A 23356-nucleotide genomic window follows, 5' to 3' on the forward strand; every position below is an offset into this window, starting at 1 on the left:
ATAATGCCTAACTTCCCAAGAGCTTCATCCTGCGGGAAAGCCAGCATTGCCCTGGCCTTGTGCGCAGTCTCCCTGAAAGGACGGGAGAGGCACTGTCTTAGGTGATTTCTTAGTGACCGTTTTCTTTCTAGCCTCTATAGGAGGAAAGAATGGTGGTGGGGAATTGTATAATAGTATTCCGCTTTGATAGAAGCCCCTGGGAAGCCTCTGTGGGCTCTACAGTACCTTTCCCCTGCTGCTGGCTCTGAGCTCTCTGCTTAATCATGATTTCCGAGGGCACCAGTAACCTTGTAAAGGCAAAAGGACTAAAACGAAACTGCTACTAGTCTAGTGTTTGGACTGATTCCCTCCTTGATGCATAGGAGAAAAGAAATTCTTTCCAGGTTCCTGCAAGAGTACAAAGGAAATCCTGTACCCTTGCCTCAGATTTGCTTTGTAAGATCCACTTGGAAAAAAGGATTCAAAATTAGCCCTACTGTGAATTCCAGTAGCGTTAGGAAAATCAGTAGAACAGTGCCTTTTCATGTGGACAAAAGGGTAAGCTATTTTTTTCTGAAAGTTGTTATAGAACAGAGATTTTTCCTCCTTTCCTTCCCTTTAAAATACAAATTTTACTAGGTGTTATATATAAAATATCAAGTCATTTGAAATGGATGTTATTGATGGGTTGAAAGGCTTTTATGAGAGGAAGAAATGTTTTTTCCCCTCAAAAATTGAACAAGGGAAAATTTTTTACTATTCCAGGAAACAAGTCATTCCCCCTGCCCCCCCATCAGGGTAGGATTGTTTTAGAACATCTCAAGTCAGCTCTGGCTAACTGAGGCAAACATTACAGCGGTAACAGTAACGAAGGAATATGGGAGGTGGCTGTAAGGTAACTCACAGTAAGGTAGAAGAGCTGAAGAACCAGGCTTGAAAACAAACCTGCTCTGGAGACCCAGGGACCAATGAGAAGGGTCTTCTGGACAGTGTCTGCAGGCTGATCAAGCTCTGCTGGTTACAGTCCTTGCCTCACTCTTCTGAAGATTCAGCCTCCTGGGGAAGATAGTGTCAAGTTGGTCGAATTTTGGGCCCACCCAGGGGAAAATCGCACACCTCGATAGACAGGTTCAAGAGTACTGAACATTGTTGAAATGACAATGAAGGATTTAGAATATTCCATAAACTTAGTTGATAAAGCAGAAGCAGGTTTGAGGAGACTGACTCCAATTTGGAAAGAAGTTCTACTGAGGATATAATGCTATCAGATGGCATCTCATGCTACAGAGACATCTTTCAAGACAGGAAGAGGCAATCAGTGCTGCAAACTTCATTGTTGTCTTATTTTTAAAAATTGTCACAGCCACCCCAACCTTCAGCAACCGCCACCCTGATCGGACAGCAGCCATCAATACGGACACTAGATGCTCCACCAGCAAAAAGTTTATGACTTGCTGAAGGCTCAGATGATCCTTAGCATTTTTTTAGCAATAAAGTATTTTTAATTAAAAAAAAAAAAAGAGTACTGAACAATCCATTTGCATGGAGTTTCTCATGGAAACAAAAAAAGGACTACACAAAATGGGAGCAGGGTGGTTTCCCAGAGGGAAATCAGCGAAGGCACCAGGACCAGAGGGGGGATGGATGCCAAGCAGGCTACACTAACAAATGCCCACACCAGGCCCCAACCTGTGAGACACTCCATCCATAAGAAAGGGCCCCAGAGCTGGGGAGGTGATGCATGTGAATGGATAACCCCCCTGCTCATAAGTTCACCTGTAACTTGTGACCTTTGGAACCCGCTTCTCTCTGCTTGAGATAAGTGCCAGTAGATTTGAAGGACAGCATGATTCTCTTTCTGGGCATGCCACCTGGTTCTGCCATGTCTGCCAGGCATTTTGGGAATATGTTTTGGAAGCCTTAAAAAAGTGACTGTCCTTTGACCCCTTTGTCCTAACTAAAGAAATAGAGTGCAAAGATGTGTGTGCAACAAAGAAATTCTTTGGAGCATTGGTGATAACAGCAAAGAATTAGAGACAATCTAAATAAATATCCAGTGCGGAGCTGGGTAAGTAAACTATGGAACAGCACAGCACCTTCAAAAAGAACAAGGGAGATCTAGATGTATTTATAGAAATGGCACCCAGAGTGTATTGTCAGTTGAATTTTTTTAAAAATTAGGCTATAGAACAATGTATGTTATATAAATATCTGATTGTAAATATAAATTATTTGATTCATCTAGACATTTGGTAGAAAAAAGTCTGGAGATTAATTTATTATCATCAAAATCTTAATCGGGATGGAGGACATTGACGACCTTCTACTTAAATACTTCTCTGTAGTTTGCAGTGTCTACTATGAGCATATATTTTCCAATAATGGCTATTAAAAGGTAGCATTAAGTGACCACTTACTATGTGTCAGACACTAGGGATGTTTTACATACATTAGCTCATTTAATGCTTGCAACACCCTATGAGATAGGTACTTTTGACCTACTTTATAGCTGAGGAAATCGAGGCTAGCAAGCTCAGGGGACACAATTTAGTCTAAGTTCTGTCTTACACCCAAAGCTCTACTGTTAAACGCAAGAATATTCTGCCTCCCTTAAGAGAAGAGCACTACAAAGTGTTCTATTTTAGAAAGCAGAAATACTTTGCTTTTTGTATCCCACAGAGTGAGGAGAGCTGCTTGTCATGGGTGTCCTAACAATTCTTCCATTGCTTACCCTTTCACCTAGCAAGCAGGAGGGAAAAAGATGTTAAAAAAATATTGGCCACTTTTTCAGGAATAGTTTAGACAGGAATTAATTTGCTAAGGTATTATTATTCATTGTAGCTGGCAAAGCCAGAGGAGTGGTCTGCATTGGTGCTTCCTCGCCTTTTTTGACATTCAGACCCCTTTTCCACATCATGCAGGTCCTTAGCCCCCCTCCTCCTTGAGGTTGTGCTCCTAGTGTCTGCTGATGGCAGGAATTCCTGATTTCACCCCGTACTCACACCCATCGGGCTCCTCTGCCACAGGTGGCACTATTGCCCAGGGTCTGGATTGTTCTGCAGCCCTTTCTGTTTATGCCACAATCCAAAGTCAGTCCGATAGGAATTCAAGAGTGGCACATGGCTCCTTTCACCAAATTTCAAATGTCCAAATTCCAGATGTCTAGCATTTTCCTTTCTGGAAAATGTTTTGGTGGGAATTCAAACACAAACATTTTGTCACAGAGCCAGAATGTTTTAGAGGAGAAGACAGCAAAAGGAAATTCCTTTGGGGACCCTTCCGAATGTGTTGCTTTCCTCTTGAAGTTTCTCTTGGGGCATACAGCGCCTGTCGGGTATGAGACAGGGCCATAAATAATGTCCATCCACTGCTGGCATTTTCCAAGTGACCCAGTTGCCGGGGAGAGGATGGCAGCAGATAAATACATGCACATTTCTTTGCAGAGCCTTTTCCTCTCCTATTTTCTGCTCTGTTCTCAGTTTGCATCTCAGATTTGGAGGATTGAATTCATCACACTCCCCTGTTCATGGCACATTATCTCCACAGGTTCCTGGGTTCCTTTGTTCATCCTTTCATTTTGTGTCATTTCATTTATTCATTCATTTAATTCTTTTCCCTGCTCTTATTCCTTTCCTCCCCTTTCTCCCATCATTCTAATGTACACTTTTAAAATCTATTCTTGGAAAATGTTTTCTCTTTTATCTACCTGTGCTCTTCAGTTATATAAATGGGGGATGTGTCTTGTTCACAGTTTCTCACTCTGTTCCCTCCGCATTGTGTTAGGAGCCACGAATGTCACTCTGGGCCGTGGCTTCTCGCTGTGGCATACTTCATGGTGTACGACACTGTGTATCTGTTTTTGTAGAGATGTGCTCCATCCCCTCATGCCTCCAACTCCTCCTCATCACTAACAACACCACAACGAACATCCGTGTGCGTGTCCTCCCGTGTGAGAATTTCTTTGGGAGAATTGTTGGTCAGAGGGTGTGTGTACCAGCTCTACATGCAAAGGTCTCCATTCTTGCCAACTCTCGCCGTTGTTCAGCTTCCTATTAATAATTTTTTTGCCAATCTGATAGGTACAAAATGATACTTCATTGTTGTTTTAATTTGTATTTCTCTGATAATTAATGAGTTTGAGCGTCTTTTCAAATGCCCATGAGTTTACGGGGTTTCCTCTTCTGCTAATTGCCCAGTTGATGTCCGTTGCCCATTTTTTAAAAAAATTCAGTTACCATCATTTTCTTGTTGATTTGTAAAGTTCCTTCTATAGTCTAGATATTAATCCCTTGTGAGTTTTAGATATTTTAAATATATATTCCAATCTTGTCATCTGACTATTAATCTGTGTGTTCTTCTTTGACTACAAAGTCTTACTTTTTACATATTCAGACTCTTTTTTGTTTTTTTTTGGCATTCTGGTTTATGATTTTCAAGTATTTTGTAGAAGTACTTTGTATTTTGTATTTTGAAGAAGTACTTTCTGACCCATGTCACAAAGGGATGAACCTATATGTTCTTTTATTGGCTTTATAAATGTGTCACGTTTAAGTTCCTAATCCAGCTGATACCTGCCATTTCCTGTGATGTTTCACGAAGACCCAGTTTTATTTTTATCCATGTGAAGGTCAGTTTTCCCACCAGCATCTGTTATAAACTATCCATTCTTTCCCGGGTTGATTTGATGTGCCAGCTTTTTTGTATGTTGGGTTTACATCTCTGAGTTCTGTCTTTGAGCCTTTTATTCTGTTTCTTTGGTCCATTTAACTATTTTTGTGCCAGTACCTCTCCGTTTTTAATATGACTTTGAGGCAAGTCTTAACATCTGGTTATTTAAGTCTCCTCTTTTTACTTTCCTTTTTAAGGGTTGACTTAGCTATTTGTGGGCCTTTATCCCTCTTTATAAATTCTATAATAAGTTTGATAAGTTCCTCAAAAAATAAAATTTTAATGTGGAATTGCTTTGAATTGTACAGATTAATCTGGGGGGGGAATTGACAGTTTGACGATAGTAAGCCATCTCCTCCAGGGGCTTTGAATGTCTTTCCATTTATTCAGATGGCCAGTGTTCTTTATGAGAATTTTAGTTTTCTGCCTAGAGGTCTTGTGTGTTCCTGGCTAAATTAATCCCTAAATATTAAATTCAAAAACCAATCTGGTATTTTTCCATGTCCTGTGAGCCTCTCATGATAGATCCTGCTGCAAACAGGGAACCTTCCTGGGTTTGCTCCTAGAATGTCAGGAATATACATCAGTGACGCCGAGTTCTCTAGTTGGTCAAACTCTTACCAACTAGAGAAGGGAAGAGAGAAGTGGGAATGCGGGTAGGAGAGAGGAAGAAGGTAGGGTTTGTTGCTTCTTAAGCTGCTTTACTGAGGAAGTGATCACTGCCAGAGTCAATTATCTGGTCATCTGATACCTGTCATTGATTCGCCCCCTTTATTATTAGAAAGAACAGGACTCTGTGCAAGAGCCTTTCTCCCATCTTCCTTTCTGTGGCTCCCTTTGCCATCTTAATGCAGAGCTCCTAAGTCTTCGTGTCCCCTTGCTGGCCTTACCTTTGGCTGCAGTTGTGAGATTTATGCCCCAAAGACTCTGAGAACTGGTTCGTTTTCCTTTGAAACGAGCCCAGGTCAGAAGCAGGCAGAGAACCCAGAAAGTGGCCTGTTCTCAGCCCAGGCTGCTGCGCCCTGTAGTCCCACCTGAGGGAAGGCTAGAAAGCCGAGAACTTGTCAGGGAGCACAGAACAGTCCGGTGTGTGAGAGTAAGGGAAGAGCAGGCTTTCCTAGTGTGTGAGTTGGTCTTTTCCAAGTTTGACATTTTAAATAAATAACAAATGTCACTGCCTACTTAACTCTAAAAAGATTAGCCTTGTTTACAGGAATGCTTCCCTCCTACTGCTTCTCCAGCTGTTTGCAAGCTGAAGTCGGACAGATGGAGGCAGAGAGGGCTCAGTCTCCTAATCTTGACCTCGTGGTGCCACTTCTTTCAATGTGGGTATTAATTCAAATTCCATAGGTTAATTGGGATATATATATATATATATATATAGAACTTATGGATATAATTGGGAGGTAGATAGATAGATATGAATGAATATGCCCAGGTTGCTCCAGGCCTGCCTTTTCACCCGTCAGGGCCTGGCTCAGCACTGTCCCTCTGCCTTTTCACAATGGCATTGCTGTAGTTCACTCTGCTTCCACACTTCTGCTCTTGTTGGGCATTTATTTCCCCGTTGGCTCCTGCCTGAACCTTTTGCTAGTTGAAGCTGCGGGAGTCCAGGCTTCCTGTAGCTCTTCATTCAAGGAATACCTCTGGGAGTCCTTAAGGGGAGGTGGCCCTGAGCTTCGTGAGTACTGAGGGGTAAGGACACTCACAACCAGAACACATATCTGCCCTTAAAACGTATATGATCACTGCAGAGGTTCAGACCACTGGGTGACAGTAGACAGATGGCCCCATTACATTGTGTGGGTGTCTGTCTTAGTCATGCTATCTACAGATATACCCAGTGTGCAGATAAAATGCCCAGAGCTAATGGATTTGAGAGTGAGCTCTCAGAATGGGATCCCATGTGAGCTAGAAACACTTAAAAAAAAAAAAAAATAGAAACTTCCTACTTTGCCTCCTCCCCAGAAGAAACTGTAACAGCTCCTCTTTGCTTTCAAGTCTAAATCCCTTCCATTCCTTCCAGTTCGTTTTAAATCTAGTGCTTTTATAAGAGTCCTTTGTGATTGAGTGATGCTGAAAAACCGACTGCAGTTTGCCAGTTTGTCACTCACACTGGGAGGTGGGTGGGGGGGAGCAGCGAGTGAGGAAAGAAAGCTCTGCCCAAAGCTGGAGTGAGGATCTCGTCGTCCGCAGGGTCTGGACATTGAGTCTCTGGACCTCTCTCCTAAGCAGGTTTAAAAACATGTATTTTCTCTTGTCACAAAAATAACATGAACTCATTGTAGAATACTGAGGAAATACAGCAAAATGATTTTCAAAAATTCAATTAAGAAAGTGTCCATAATACCATTCCCAGACACATTTCCTTCTTGCCTTCCTTTCACAACGTCTCACAGGTATTCTGTCAATGTCAACGCGTATTTTGACTTAATTGACATCATACTGAATATGCCTATTTGCATTCTCCTTTAAAACATTTACAAGCATTTTTTCCATGTCAAGAAAATTGTTTATAAATCTCATTTGTAGTGGTTGTTTAATATTCTGTCACAGGATGATATCCTAATTTGTTGGACCATTTCCTGTCATTGGACTTTAATGTCCTTTCCGGGTTTTTGCAAAATGAATAACACTGGCTTAAGTTATTCATAACTTTAACATAGATCAAAGACTCTTTGGGTAGATGCTGCTGTGTGGATTGGAGAGTGGTGTTTCCATGGAGGGAACTGTGTGAACAGTGTAGGTTAGCATTCGGGCTCTGAAACCTTGGAGGGGTGCTGGGTCTCTCTGAAGTTTCCATTTCCTTTCCTATAAAACAGGGATGATAATTCAATGAGGTAGATACCGCATAAATTCATTGTGAGGGTTAAAGTTCAGCACAGTGTCTGGCGTATTAGTTAGTAAGTACCTGATTACTCTTGGTTATTATCCTTTTCATCATCTGGCTGTGTCAATTACTCCCTCAAAAAAAGGAAAAGTCCACTGGAAAGGAAAAGCCTGCTGGAGCGGCCAAAAAAGGGAGCGAGGAGAAGAATGAATGGAGGTAGACAACACTCCCATGTTATTTCTCCTCAGTCTTGGTGCCTTATGGATGTTAGCTCATTTCATCCTGTGACTGTACTTCTCAAAGTGGGACAGGCACACCACTGGTGGGGAACAAGACCATTTGACATAATGCCAGAAAAATAGTCTAAATTACCATTTAGGTTTATATATTAATGTATACTGGAGGGGTACTTGTAGGTACCCCCTGATTTTATAATGTTCTTGCTAAGCACAGGGGTCTACTTTTTCAGTAAAGGGCCAGATGGTAAATATGTTCAGTTTTGTGGGACTATTCAACTCCACTATTGTAGTGTGAAAGCAGCCAAAGACAATATGGAAATGAATGGGTGTGGGTGTTTTCCAATAAAACTTTATTTATAAAAGAGGCAATGGTGAATCTGGCCCAGAGATTGTAGTCTCTTCACACTTGCTTGGCTTAATACAAGGTTAAGGTTTTAAAAATTAGTCTATGTAAGATGGCAAGAGGTTTTGGCAGAGATCAAGGAAGCATAGTTGAGAAATAGTGGACCTCATGTTCAAACCCGAGCCTGCCCGATTGCCAAGTTCATTTTTTTTCACCTGCTACTCTTGATAAATATGAAATCTTTGCTGTGTTCTGCCATCTTGTCATATGTGGTCAACCCAATGGGGCTGGAAGGAATTTCTTCATCAGCCTCCAGCATCCATCCCCTTGGTGCCATGTTGTGTTCCTTCTCAGGGAGCCTCATTGCTGGGAACCATCAGTGGTTCCTCGGGTGTCTGTGCACAGGTGCTGGGACAGCATGGGTCACATGATTCGGTGACTCTAGCTTCCCAAAGTTGAACCCTTATCATAGCCCACTACCCTCCCATAGGGATTTGGCAACACAACAAAAGCCACTTTCTATGTTGTTTCTGTTACATGCACTGAGCATTCTTCAGGCTGTCTCTCAGAGCAAACTCCCTGATGGTGTTCTATAGGCTTATCTTGTTTTATGAGGACAAGATTGAGGACCAGGAAAGGAGATGGGGGGACATGATGGGACATCATTACCGTCGCTCTGTGCCCATTGCCATGCCTCTGATTATGCCTTCCCTTCATCTCTGTGCCTCAGCTTCCCTTGATCTGTAAAACGGAAAAGATTTATTCTTGAAGATCGCAGGGAGAGCCTTGATAGGGTCATGTGGCCACTATTTTTAAAAAATGTCTAAAGCTTTCAGCCATTACCAAAGGTTTACAGTCTTATGAAACAGCAGAAGGCAGAAAAGAGGATTTTTTTCCTTTTACTTCTAGTCACCTTCGGCCTTTTGCTGTCAGAACACCCACAGTTGAGAGGAAGGAGGAGGCAGCCGCTGGTAACCAGGATCCTTTTGGGATCAGAGCCATCCAGAGTCTGCCAGGTCTCTACTGGTCGGTGGCTTATAAATAGAACATTTCCCCTTTTAAACCTGAGAAGGATGGGAGGCATTAATGGGCACGGCGGCCTGGCCTCCTGTGCACTGGCCCACGCGGCAGTCAGCTGAGTGCGGGTCCCCTCCAGCTTTCCATCCTCGCCTGCCAGGGCCGGGCTGATGGAGGACAGGCACTCTTGCTCCCTCCCTCGCCTGCCTGCCTTCCAGCTCCTCCGCCCCCAACCCACCCGCCTCGGCCCCTTTGCTTTCACCCTTCTCCTCCCTTCCGAACCTTGCAGTTTCTGTGGCCACCACTTTCATCTTCTGAGCCGCAGGCGGGGGAGATGCTGTAACTCTAGCTCGCCCTGGGTGCTGACTTTCTGCACCTGGCTTTTCGTTATGACTTGCGTGTGCAACACAGTTGCTGCAGCCCGAATTGAGCTCGAATTATATTTAGTTGAGCAGTAACACCCCAGCTCTAGACCAGCCCTAGCTGGCGGGGAAGGGGCTGGGGAGGGAAGTAGGAGAAGGAGCAGCTTGTTTTCTCAGAGACTCTGTTATTTGAGTTCCCAGCTATTTGGTTCGGGGAGACCCTGCCCCCCAAAGATATGACTGGTGGTGGTGCTCTTTGCACTTGCCTAGACTATCAGAGGCCTTTCTGCTTGTCCTAAAAGACACTTAGCGAATCCCTCCTCTCTCTCAGACGGCTTTAGACTGACAGGTGCAGCCAGTGTGTGACTTTGCCATGGCCTAATATCCCCCTTTCCCTCAGTGACGTGGGCTCTGTACCGACAGCAGGCCGCAGCCCGGGCAGGTGTGAGCTAGCCTGTGGCATCCCAGCTTGGGCTTCAGCCAGGCGACAGCGAGAAGGTCCCTGGCTGCATCTTTAACTCCCGAAGCCCCATGCAAGGGGTTGTTGAGACAGAGACTGAAAGATTTCCCCCACTGCCACCAAGTGCAAGCTTCCAGTTATTATAGTTAATATTTTTTTAAATTTATTTTTATTTTATTTTATTTCAGCTTATTATGGGGGTATAGTTAATATTTGTTGATTACATACTGTGTATTTGGGCAATGTGCTAAGTATTTGACATACACTATACCATTTGAGTCTCATAAGAACCCTATGAGGTAGATAGTATTATTGACCCCATTTACAGATGTGAAAACCGAGGCTTCATTCTTCGTACAAACTTGTGGTCACTCAAGGTCACTCTTTCCCATCCTGATCAGAGTTGCCAGAGCATGCAACCCACATTCAGCATGTAGGATTTAGCGTAAAGTACGATTATCCACAGCAGAGTGGTGCTGAGTAGTGGTTAGGAGTGTCGACTCTGGAGCATTGCACACATGGGCTAGAATCTCAGCCTCGTGACTTACTGAGTGTGTGACGTTGGGAACTTCTCCAGGCCTCTGCTTCTCTGTCTGTAAGATGGGGAAAGCTTTGGTGCCTAGATCCTTATTTTGGGGGGAAGATTAAACGAGATCAGATGGATGTCCTTGGCTCAGTGGTGCCTGATGTTATCAGCAAACATTAAATGTCGCCTTCCACTGTTGTTATTATAAGTAACATCATCGTTATCCCAAGCCAGTGCCTATTTCTATGAAAGTGAGACACCGTACAGTCTCTTTAGATGCCCTCAGAATGCCCCCACAGGCGTTTAGTTTTCACGGCACCTGCGTCTCACAGGTGAGGAGCGTGGATCGGCGAGGCCAGGTGTGCCCGTGTCACACAGCACGTGGTGACGCCTGTGCTGAAATCTCAGGCCTCTGATTCTGAGTGCCGTCTCTTTCCCCGCGCTTTGCTGTCTCCAAGTTTGTCGTGACCAAAAAATATCTAAACCGAATGTCGGGCATGTCAGGGAGGAAGGACAGGTAAGTAAAGGCAGGAAAGGGATCTTGATGGGCAGAGGCGATTGGTGCTCTGTCTGCAACTCTGCCGCCTTCAGAAAGCTGGTGAGGATCTGTTTTGGTTGATAATTCAGTTCAAAACCAACCAGGCCTCAAGGCAGAAGGGAATCGAGGCCACTGGACTATAATTCATTCTTGGGATGAGCAGATCCCCACACAGGGGACACATGGTCCTGGTTAGGCTGGTGGGTGTTCCCGCAGTGTGCGCTAAGCCTGCTCTTTCACTGCTGCCCTGATTTGGAATTTTAAGGTGGACTGGGGGATTGCGGACCCACTGGGAAACCTTTCTCCCTCCCAGGCAGATGTATAGTCCTCAGCCTGCGCTGTGCAAGAACACTCTTCCCAGCTGCCTTAGAGCCTCCGTGACTCAGGCTGGGAGCTGGGAGGTCTGTTCCAGACCAGGAAAGGATTTTGTCTCTTTTCCTACTACCTATTTTAGTGTCTTTACTGTATATCTCCTTTAGCTTATTTTTCTGTGTGTTTGCCCCAGAAGCCATGAAAAAGAGCATAGATGCCTGTGTCTCTGGCAGGCTGGTGAAGAGGAGTGTGATGAGCGGTGTTCTTGCTGGGCGGCCGGGGGATGAGTGAGAGCCCTGTCGGTCCCGTGTGCCGCGTGCTTTCCCCCGCAGAGGCCTGACTCTAAGGTACCGTGTCTTCAGCCAGCTGCTCACCGCTCAAGGCTCAGGGAGTGGGGACTTTTTACCTATTGGGTCCTGGTGTCTCAGCTGGTGAAAATGCGCTTTATATTTGTTCCTTCATTCAGGAAATATTTATTGAAATATAAGAATGAACAGGCAGATTGTCTCTGCTCTCACGGAGCGTATGCTATTGACAGAAACTGACAACAAACAGCAAGTAGGCAAAGGTATAATTTCAGGTGGAGAGAAGTACTGTGAAGAGATAAGAGCCCTGGGATAAGAGAGTAAGGGAAGAGGTAGCTATTAAATATTTTAGATACCTGGAGCAGGGATGGCTTCTCTAAAGAGGTGACATTTGAGGAGAAACTTGAACTAAAAGGAGGGAGGGAGGCATGTCAGGAGTTGGCAGGGGAGTGTTGCTGACAGAAGGACCAGCAGGTGCAAAGGCCCTGAGGTGGACGGAATGAACTAGTTGTGCTCTAGGAATAGCAAGAGGTCAGTTATGACTGGATGGGAGGAGGCTGGGGGAGAGTGGGCAGGTAGGCTGGGGCCAGGCCATGCGAGGCTGGAGAGAAGATGGCGTTTTTAGCCTCGTGAGACGTCATTGGAGAGTTGTGATAATGTGAATGACATGAGCTGATGTATGTCTTTAAAAGATGACTCTGGTTACTGGTGGAGAGAAAACTGTAGGGGGCAAAAGTAGAAGCAGTTGGGAGATATTGCAGCAGTCCAGGCAACAGGGGATTGTGGCTTGGATCAAAGTATTAGCAATGGATACGGTGAGGAGTTGTTGGATTCTAGGTATGTTTTTAACTTATCACTGACAGGCTTGGCTAACAGATTGGATGTGGGGTATGAGAGAGGCAAGGAATCAAGGAAGACTTTGTTGGAACAGGATGTCTTGCTGGTGGAATATGGTACCCTTCTGTCTTGTTCTTTCAGCCAGGTTGAATGTAGTACCTGGTCTGGGACACATTAGGACATTAGCTCCCAAATGTGTTTTTTGTGTATTACCTTCATGAGTGTTTTTACATATACATATACCACCTTTACTATTGTTTACTTACCATTTTTTTAAATCAGTTCATCCTTTTTTCCCTCAATTTATTTAAAAATGAAATATATTGTGACATGTGTGATAAATCAGTAGATTTCTAATATTCATTAAAATAAGTGTGTGACTATTACTAATGTTTATTTGTGAACCACTTGGAATCATTTCACATTCCACCAGTGGCACGAGCCAACATTACATATTAAGATACATAGCATTGGCAGATAGTTATTATCTAATGAGGAATTTGGTATAGATATTGTCAATTCACTAAATCAGGAATGATTTCTGTCTTTAGTGTTAATAGTTGTAATTGCTTGGTATATACTACACTGTTTTTCCAAGTGAGAGTCTCACACCTACTGAAGGATAGTCTCTGGGAGAGGGCCCAGGCTCTGCATTGCAGCAAGTATGCCCTTACTCTCTTGTGCATTAAGCTGAGAACTGCTACTGGGCTAGAAAGGGCAGGACCCACAAAACCTGCTCCCCGTCCCCTAGTCCCTCTCTGTCTGTCATGTGAGCTTCAACAGGAAGTAGAGAGTAGAGGAGGAGGAATTTTAGAGACAGACCGAGTTAAAACCCTGGTTCTACCACTCACCAATGGCATAATCTTAACAGAAGTTCCTTAACCTGACTGAGCCTAGGTTCCCTCTTTACAAAATAGGGATGATGATGATAAGAAGATAATGCATTTAAGTGCACAGCCCAGAGCAGTGTAGCCTGCGGCAGTGTTAGCTGCTGGCATCATCATTGTTGTTACCGCTTAACATCACGAGCCTGGCTTCTCTCATCAGAACAGCTTAACAGAGATATTGGGAAAATCAAATAAGCTATAGTTTATTAATTTAGTTTGTAAACTGTAATGTATTATCCCTCATTATACTCATTAGTGTGAAGACACACAGCAAGAAGTTATTAGTATGAATAGTAGCAATATTTACTCCATGGGATGATCATAAGGATAACATGAACTTGAATATAAAAACGATCTCATCACCTGGAAAGTTCAAATATTAGGATGTCATAATATTAAGTGATATTAGAAAATTAGTAATGACCATTTATTGAGTAACAAGTAAGTCACAGTTGTGTACATTTCATTTGACCCTCACAACACGGAGGTGAGTTATCCCGACTGTCCAGGTGAGGAAGATGACGATCAGAGAGGGTGAAGCACCTGAGATTGTAGCCAGCCAGAGCTGGCAGGGACAGGATTCTCATCCAAGTCTGTCTGTTTTTAAAGCTCATCATCCTCTTTCCATTACCTACCACTTCTGTTTGTGTGATTTCAATTACCGTTGAAGTTAGTTCTCATTCCCTGAGTGCATTCCAGCCCGGGAGCAGAGCATAGTCTAGTTAGCCTAGGGCAGAGTAAGCACCAGAGTGGGATGGGGTACGGGGTCCTGGGGTGCTGATCTGGTATTAAAAAACAGCTGTGGGTAGTCCCCAAAGTAGAGAATCACACCGGGATCATTGGGAAACCAATTGGCCAACTTACTTGGGCCCCACTGGAAGCTTCTGAGAGCTGCCACCATTAGGACAGTTTTCCAGGGGCCACAGCCCTGGGGGTCACGTGATTGGGAGAAAGGGCGTGAGCCCCTCTGGTCTTCCTTCCGCGTGCATGTATGAATTGGAAATCTATTCTCCAGGTGGAACTTTTTTTCAGTTCAATGTGGGTGTTTTTCTTCTGGGCTTTTAACAGTGATGAAATTGATTAAATTCAGAATGACCGAGGCAGGCCAGACTCTAAAGAGCAAATCACATTGGAAAATTGAGTAAATTTCTGTCATGAGAACATGCCCCTGGAGCTGCCCACGAAACGGTGGCCTGTGCACAGCCACTGCAGACAGTCTCCTGCGTCTATTGTCCACGTGAAAAATGGGCAGCACCTTCCTTCACCTCTTAGTCCTTTTGTTTTTACGCAGACATCTAGCACTCTCAGCAAATTTCATTTCTCCCACAAAAAACTTAGAAGTTTTTTTTTTAATCAAGGGAAAATTGAATAGGTTTTCTGGGGGAAAAACTTAGGCTAGGAAAAATCTGTTGAACACCAGCTTTAGGAAAGTGGTAACCCTCTTTCTAATGCATGTTGAGACTAATTAAGTAGATCAGCTCCTGTTCTCCCTTTCTCTTGAACTCGTTCTCGGGCTGTACTGCTAGGTAATGCCTCTTTGTATTGACACAGGAAGGAAGGAAGTGGTTAGATCAAGCCATTCATTTCTTTATTTAACCTGTATATCCTCAAAAAGAAATGAAAAGGCTGAGGACCAGAAGCTTCAATAACTCATCTACTCTCGTGGGGTTGATATCAGTTGAATTTGAAAGGTCACTTTGACACGCTGCCCCTCAGCAACTCTCTCTAGCCTTCGGTCACTAAGGTACTTATCTGTGAATCCAAAATGAAAAGTGACACACCCACGCTTCCGCTTCGTGTCCAGCCCTGTAGTAGACGGTGGAAGATAGAGGTGCATTGAATAGCAGTGAGTGAAAGAAGTAAGTAAAGATACACGGGGACCGTTGCCTTCATGAATGTGTGTTCTGGTTTTGTAGACAGACATTTTTTCACGGACTCACACAAGCAAACGTAGACTTGCGGTTGTGCTACGGACGCCGAAAGACAGTTGGTGGTGCACTATCCAGGTGCACAGTGAGGGCCACTGACCTAGGGGGAGAGCTCAGGGGTGGCTTTTTTGAGGATGTGCCACTTAGAGGGGAAATGTGAGTTACTTGGGCCAAGGGACTTCCAGGCGAAACCCACAGTCTGTGCAGAGGCTGGGGAGGACGATGGCCAGCTGGGTGCTCTGAAAGCCAGTGTGCTTGGGCGCTGGGAGCCAGGGAGGCAGCCCGAAAAAGCTGGCCGGGCAGTTGGGGCCGGGCCACGCGGGGCTTTGTGGGCAAGCTAAGGATTTGGGTTATCCTCCAGGGAGCGCTGGGGCGCCACCAGGAGGTGACATGGTGTGATTTTGTCAAGATCACGGGGGATGCAGCGTGGAGGAGGGACAGGAAAGAGCAAGGGGAGGTGCGGGGAGACCAGCTCCAGGTCACTGCAGACGTCCTGGCAACAGAGGGTGGAGGCCCGGTCCAGGGTGGTGGTGGCGAAGGTGGAGGGGCTGGACAGAATTGAGAGACATTGGGGATAAAACCCTGGGACTTGGTGATAATTTGGATATTGGGGTGAGAAAGAGCGGTGGTGTCAAGGGTGTTGCTCAGGGTTTTGCTATAATTCTCACCCTCCACCCCTACAGGGCTCATTGTTTTTTTAAAGGTGAGTGGAGCCAGGGGACAGTATCTAAGACGAGGTCCCAGAAACTGCAGAGCGTGGACGTGACCTTTTGGGCCTCACGGTAGGGCAGTGGTGGTTCTGCTAAAATCCATGTCTTTCTGCCCGGCCCACCAACCACCTTCTTTTAGACAAGGAAATAATTTGATTGTACCATACAGCGTGTTGCTCTGCGAAGCCCTTTGCAGTCAAACCGCCAGTCTCTGGGTTCAACCTGCTTCCCTCCTCCCGGAGTTCCCATCTCAGGCACCGTAGCCCAAACCCAAACGGTGCACGAGGCGTCCTCCTCCCGCATCTATGGTTTGCCCTAAGACCCTCCAAGTGCACTGAGCATGAACCCCTTTGTGCTCTCATGTTCTCCACGGAACTTTTGAGAAAATGGGTTTGTGTGAGCCTGGCCTTCCCCCCTCCCCCTCTCTAAAAGGAGAGAAAGAAACAAGGCTTCAACAGTTGAAATGAATGTGAGGAGGACGGCGCATTTCTAACGCAGGAGGTCAGTCTGGGTATTTGGTGCGCGCTCTGCCAGCATTCATTAGAAGACAGCTGTCGGGGCCGCGCCGTGTAAACTTGGGCACAGCTGAACCTGGGCCTCCGGGAGGAGGATAAGGGGTCGAAGCCTTCGCTGCAGGACGGTGGCTGTCAGGCCTGGGAGCTGCCAGTCCTGCAACAACTCATCACAAGTCAAATTAAGGGAATAATGCGAGCCTAGTAGATATTTAATGAGAGATTACTTCTGGAGATTATAAGGATACAGAAATTGCAAATGAATCCCTGACCTTTTCCGAGCCTTGGCTCCGTGAAAGAGCTGAATCACCTGCTTGAGGGGATTAAGGACAGCCGCCTCCATCTGGCGGGCCACTCAGACTTTCTGTCATTAGCAAATGCTGCTTGGTGTGATGATAGTGCTCTAAACCTTTTAGTGGGAATTTGCTTTTCAGGCTAGGAGATCTCAATTAACTTAGGGCAGAGATCACTGGGCAGAGATCGGGACTAATAATCTGGTTATGTGTGCACTGTTGATCTGGTTATGTGTGCACTGTGGTCCCTGTCACATTAGTGGTACTCTGTCCATGTTAAATAATAAAACGGTTGTTAATTATTAGTAACCTAATCATGATGTCAGCAGGAGACTCGAGTTGATGAGAGGGGAAATCAAACTGTGTGTGTGAGAGAGAGAGACAGACAGACAGACAGACAGAGAAAGAGAAAAAGAGAAGAGAGGAAAGACAGAGAGGTGGGAAAGTGCTGTGTAATAACTTATACCAGTTCCAGTGTAGAGCTTTAGAGCAGTGGTTGCTAAACTGTATTTCATGAGTTTCTTGTTGGGGGAACTGTTGTTTGGTATGGATTCCATTTCTTAATATGGTTTTATCTATTTATAAAATTATAAATAATTATCATATACAACATGAATACATTGGAGGCGAATACAGAGTTACCTTGAGTTCCTAATGTTTGACTTTGCAACATGTAAACGCTTTATATGTTTGAACTTAGACAACTAAGAATTACTGATCAATACTGCATTGCATTTGTAGTGTGTAGGGCCTTTATAGGTTACATCCCTATAAGACTTATTTCCAGAAAAGGGGTTTACTTGTTCAAAACAAATTGGAGAACTTTTCACATTGGGAAAACCAAAGGAGGAACACTTACTCAGAGATTGGATGCAGGAGTTTTGCTTTGCCATTTTCCAAAAGAAGTAATTGTAGTTAATTCAGGTTGGTAGAATTTTAAGTTTTTCTGGAGATATATATGTGTGTGTGTGTGTGTGTGTGTGTGTGTGTGTGTGTGTGTGTGTGTGTGCATTTATTTATTTAATTTTTTTCTGGTTCCATTTTATTTTTTTCCATTAGATATTATTTACCTAGAAAGGGATTCCACTTGCTACAGTGGCACAAAAAAGGTTCAAGAACTGATTTGCCTGTACGAGGTTATGTCCGCCTCTGTCAGTTCTACTAGTTAAGCTGATGGCTTTATCTTCTGACTCCTGGGGTTATCACTGTCAGCTGCCAGGTTCTTTCCAATTTTTCCAAACTTTTATAGATGCCCATGGGGAAAAGAGATAGTTTTTATCTAGGACAGAAGTCCATCAGTACCTGGAATAAGACCATGTTCACAAACCTCTTCAAACATCCAGCTTTGGAAACAGTCTCAACAGCTCCCCATAGCAGTGTGCAAAGTGGCGGTTCTTTCTCCTAAACTTCTTTGATTATCATCTCTATGAAAAGATTCTCTTAAGCACCTCTCAAAAAAAAAAAACTGAAAGGCTTCAACTGACTATTGAATCACAGTTACAAATGGTTTGGAAACCTCCTTAAGCACAAAAAGTGATTCCTTATCTGACAAATACTTTCCAGCAGGCTCTATTCTGACTACTGTATAAAGGAATAAAAATCCTCCCCTGCATATGAAAAGATGCCCAGCATCATTAGTCATTATCGAAACCACAATGAGATACCACTTGATACCCACTAGGATGGCTATAGTAAAAAAGACAATAACAAAGGTTGGCAAGGCTGTGGAGAAATTGGAACCCTCATACATTGTCGGTGGGAATGTAAAATGGTGCAGCTGCTTTGGAACACAGTTTGGCAGTTCCTTAAAACATTAAGCATAGAGTTATCCTGTGACCCAGCAATTCTCCCAGATACACATACTCAAGAGAAATGAAAATGTATGTTCACACAAGCACTTGTACACGGATGTTCATAGTAGCAGCATACATCATAGCCAAAAAGTAGAAACAACCCAAATGTCTCTCAACTGAGAATGGATAAGCAAAATTTGGTATATCTGGACAATAGAATATTATTTAGCCATAAAAGGAAGCAAAGTATGGATGCTACAACTTGGGTGAACCTTGAAAACGTTCTATTAAGTGAAAGAAGCTAGCTATAAAAGACCACATATTATATGAGTCCATTAATGTGAACTGGCCAGAAAAGGCAAATCCATATAAAAGGAAAGCAGATGAGTGGTTGCCAGGGCTGGGAGAAGGGAAGAAATGAGGAGTGACTGCCAATGTGTATATTTGGTTGTTTTTTGGGTTTTTTTTTTGGGGGGGGGAGTGTTCTGTAATTAGATAGTGGTAGCTAATACATAGCTTTGTAAATACACTAGAAGCTGCTGAATTGTACACTTAAAATGGGTAAACTTTATGGTATGTGAATTATATCTCAAGCTGTTATTAAAAAAAAAAAAAAAATCCTTCCCTGGATTCCAGCAAGTATTTGGCCTGTGCATTATGGGCTGTTAGTAAATTTGAAAAATGTCTATTGCATGCATTGAGTTTCCTTTAGAAGAATTATCTTGATTTGGCTTACAGCTTACAGGGAAAAAGCTTGAGATCACAATTTGCAGAGTGAATACTGGGTTCGTACTGGGAAAAACAAGTGATTGAGTTAGTGTATACTCTTTACCATTTTAAGGGAATAAGAAGAATGGTTTGTATGCCAGATAATCTCCAGAGAGAAAAACATTGTTTTTCTGCTTCTTTTCTGGTCCTTTACTTACTATCCTAGAGTTTCAGTGTGTTTATAAGTATCACTAAGCAATAAATATGCATATAAGTACAGGGGCTATTTCACTTAGGGAAGAGAAGTTTTGAGGAATTAGCATTCCTTTTTAGTTTGATTTTGGAAATTCTCAGTGATTCTTTTTAAAAATGTTTTTTGTTATTTTCCTTGGATCCGAATTCACCCATGTATGCTAAGAATTGGAGAAAGATTCCATTTGAATTAGATCCAAGAAGAGTTCAGGTTCTGTTTAGTTCTTACATACTACAAGTTTATTACTTGCCCTGGGATGATCATAAATTATTTATAAATACCCACCTTTCTACTTTATGCCACTTTCTTCTCCACTCTGAACATGAGGTTGTAGAATGTCTTTGCCTAATGTCCTAAGAAGGTCAAAAAAGAACCCATTTTTAAGGAGTACCATGCACATCTTATCACTGGGTAACCAAAGCATGGGGATGAATTGGGGAGAATTTCCAGCCTTGTCAGGTTAGAAACTGGTTCTCTGCTGTGGCACAAGTTGCTGCTGTTGATCTTTTATTTTCTGAGTGACATTAATGGGCTTTGAAGTGAATGGGAAGGACTCTTATCCCCTCCTGCTGATTTACCACGTAGGGTGATGGCCCCCCTGCCTTAATGGTTCTTCCTCAGGCAGCTTCTTTGTTCTTGGCTGCTTTGGTGGTGTAGACTCTGGAGCAAGTCTCCATGTATTAGCTTTGTGTCTCTGGTCAAGATATTTAGCTTTACCAAGCCTCAGTTTCTTCGTCTGTAATATAGGGTTAATGATAGTATCATCCTGGAGAACTTTCTAGGATTAAATGAGATAATCTACATAAAGTACTTATGTTTATAGAGCACTTAATTTGTACTTTTTGAAGGAGACCACAAACAGTCCTACAGCTCCTGTGAATAGCAAAGCAATTTAAAGGTGCCTGTCACTCTAATCTGCAGTTCTTCAGCTGTCTGTTAAAGATAACTTTGCACGTTACTGTAACTTGAGGTTACTATGAGAACTAAATGAGATAATCCATGCAAAGTACTTAGAACCATACCTGGCATACAGAAAGCTCTCAGTTGATGCCAACTATTACTATTATTTTTAAAATTATTCCTATGCTGTTAATGGGAAAAATTAAAAGGATCTTTGGCTACACCATGAGATTGATTCATCCTGGCTCGGCGAGGTGCTGTCCTGAGGTTGATTGGCACGGCTAGCAACCTGACCGTCCTTCTCTTGTTCTTTCAGCTGCGCAGTTGGACAGCATTGGCTTCAGCATAATCAGGAAATGCATCCACGCTGTGGAAACCAGAGGTAAAGTAGTTTAGCAGATGGCATTGTTCTCAGGGAAGGTCACGCATCTGGTGAGGAGTCAGACCTGCTACCTGCTGTTTCCCGACTTTAAGTGACTCATTAACTCCCCAAGTGCCATTGTTGCTGTGTTCCACAAGTCCTGCTGGTCTGAAGCAGGGGTTCTCAACTGAGTTTGTGTCATCAGTTTCTTTGGTTGATCAGAAGAATGTTTTAAATGTATACGTGTAAAGTACATACGATTATAGAAACCAGTTACTGAAATTCAATTTTTAAAGTATTAAAAAACATAGTTGGGATATAGTAATATAGGTGTTTGTTAACGCTTTAGTAAAGTTACAGGGGTGGCTCTATAACTGACATCATTTGGAAGTAGTGATATTTCAAGCTGTCTGTAACAACTGTAATGTGTTAGGAAAATGTCTGCCATTTCTGACCAAGTTGCAGGTATTGCTAACGCTCCTGTGATTGGTTGTCTACATTCATAATGGAAAGAAATGCTTAATGTCAGTTATAGGTTAGTGAAGATAAATATATAATTGTTTTCCTGTCTAAGTTCATAGACACCCTGAATTCTCTCCGGTGGATGTCTTAGTGTCTGTGAATCCTAGGTGCTCTAGGGAGCCAGTCCCTGGGGACCATCCAGGTGGAGAGAAGGGGCCGTGCCCATGTTGCCCACCGACCTTTCCTGGGTCCATAGGAGCAGGACGTTGAGACCAAGGAAGCTGGTTCATTCTCATGGTCTCCGTCCCTCCCTCGGAGACTGCCACAAAGGAGATTGCTCTGTTCCAGCAGTTTGGAGCTTTGAGTGCACTGGTCCTTTGTACCCCTGAGAAAAGATGTTAACCATCTTTTTTCCACTGGATTTGATTTGAACCATTATCAGAGATGTGAATCTTCTGTATTCGACAGACTCTCAGCTACCAGCCCTTTCTATTTGTTTGAAAGAAATTCTGTATTTTAAAGCAGGGTCCATAACTCTTACCAGTTGAGAAATATAAACTTTTTTATAAAGTAGAGGGGGAGGGGAGAAAATGCCTAACCTCACAAGCCTCTACCCCTGTGTATCCTGTTAAAGGTATTCTTTCCAAAGGAGTCGTTTTAATGTGTGTGAACATTTTTCAAATGTTTGCTTATTTCTGCTATACCTCCCTTAAATGAAGAGTTAAGGCAGCTTATATAAGGATACATAAAATATATCCAGAGAATATAAAACAGAAGTAGGTGAGATCTCTGGGAATTGATCTTAAGGAAATAAGGAAATAAACCAGATTGAGCCAGAAGGATGTTTATACAATGGTATTGTTAAGGTGTAAAATCAGAAACGGACCAAACATCTCAAAAATTGGTTAAATCAACAGTGGAACACCCATGTAGTAAAAAACTATGAATCACTAAAAATGTAGTGCAAATACATTTCTTGACACGCACTATTTTCTTAACACATTGACTGCCACACTAGAAAAAAAATTTTTTTTCCTTGGGGCCACGGTGTTTTATGATGACAATAGAATAAAAACTTCGAAAACAAAACATTTTCTAATTTAATGAAAAATTTAATAAAAGATGAAATTTGTTGACTCCTATTCATTTAATCCACATTTTTTAGAATTAATTTGCCAATATTACTTGTAACAATAAGAACATCAACAAGTGAAATTTTCACAAACCAATTTCAGGGTTTTGCCCGGATTTTGCTTCGTGAGGCCCCAGGCTCACAACTAGCATGAGTTCAATACAACTCACATGGCAGTTAATGTGTTAATTATATACATGAAGTGAAAACTGCAAGTTGCAAAACAGCTGCCCAGCATGAACCCATCCTGGGAGTGGTGGGAAGAGGAGGGCCCATTGCTCAGGATTCATTGCATTATCAGCCTGTGCTCTGCTGATTTTTAACTGTCTTCCTTGGACTCATCTATTTGCTTTAACTGTAGTTTCTAAACTGTTTTGAAGTTTAGATTACTAAGGTAATTTTTCAGCAGAAGTTTTGTTTTTCATTTTAAAAGAAATGTAGAGAAATAAGAGGTGTAGGGTCCACAACATAGAGGCCAGAGAAGGGAGCCCAGCATGAGTCCAGAGCCCACAGGCCTCCCCACAATGAGGCTCACGCACTCGCCTGGCCTGAGCCACCTATTGGCCTCTCAGTTTTCAGCACCCAAAACCAAGAGGGAAACCTAATCATTTCAAGCCGTTCACAGAGTCTGTGGTAAATGCAAACCCATAGCTCAGGAGGACAACTTTTTCTGATGCAAATCTAGAAAATATACGCAATAAGTGGGAAGAGAAGAAGACGGGCACAAATTGGTCTGGCCTCTCAGCCCCTGCCTCCTTGCCTTCTCCCCTCTCTGAAATGAGGCTAGAAATGCTATGTTTTAACTTCTAAGAAAGTTTTCATTTAGCACAAAGAAGAAATAAGGATGGTGTGAGTTAGATACCATTTTAGCATAAATAGTTGAAGGAAGTGCATATCTCCCTGTTGCAATGTAGGGATGTGTGTGTGTGTGTGTGTGTGTGTACACACATGTTTATGGTGACCAGAGATGAACAGACTTCCCATACTCTCTGAGATTCATT

The 23356-nt window shown here is 43.2% G+C and overlaps 1 protein-coding gene across 5 annotated transcripts in view; it reads left to right on the plus strand.

The window, feature by feature from the left end:
- ARHGAP26 (Rho GTPase activating protein 26) overlaps positions 1–23356 on the plus strand; it is a 371806-nt gene that overhangs the window by 195572 nt on the left and 152878 nt on the right. For all 5 annotated transcript variants that reach the window (XM_045551097.1, XM_045551096.1, XM_045551100.1 and 2 more), the window contains one exon: positions 20717–20782. In XM_045551097.1, coding sequence (XP_045407053.1) covers positions 20717–20782 — 66 coding nt within the window. The remainder of the gene's footprint in view (positions 1–20716; positions 20783–23356) is intronic.

The sequence above is a fragment of the Lemur catta genome, chromosome 5 (assembly GCF_020740605.2).
Source record: "Lemur catta isolate mLemCat1 chromosome 5, mLemCat1.pri, whole genome shotgun sequence".
NCBI classification, from domain to species: Eukaryota; Metazoa; Chordata; class Mammalia; order Primates; family Lemuridae; genus Lemur; species Lemur catta.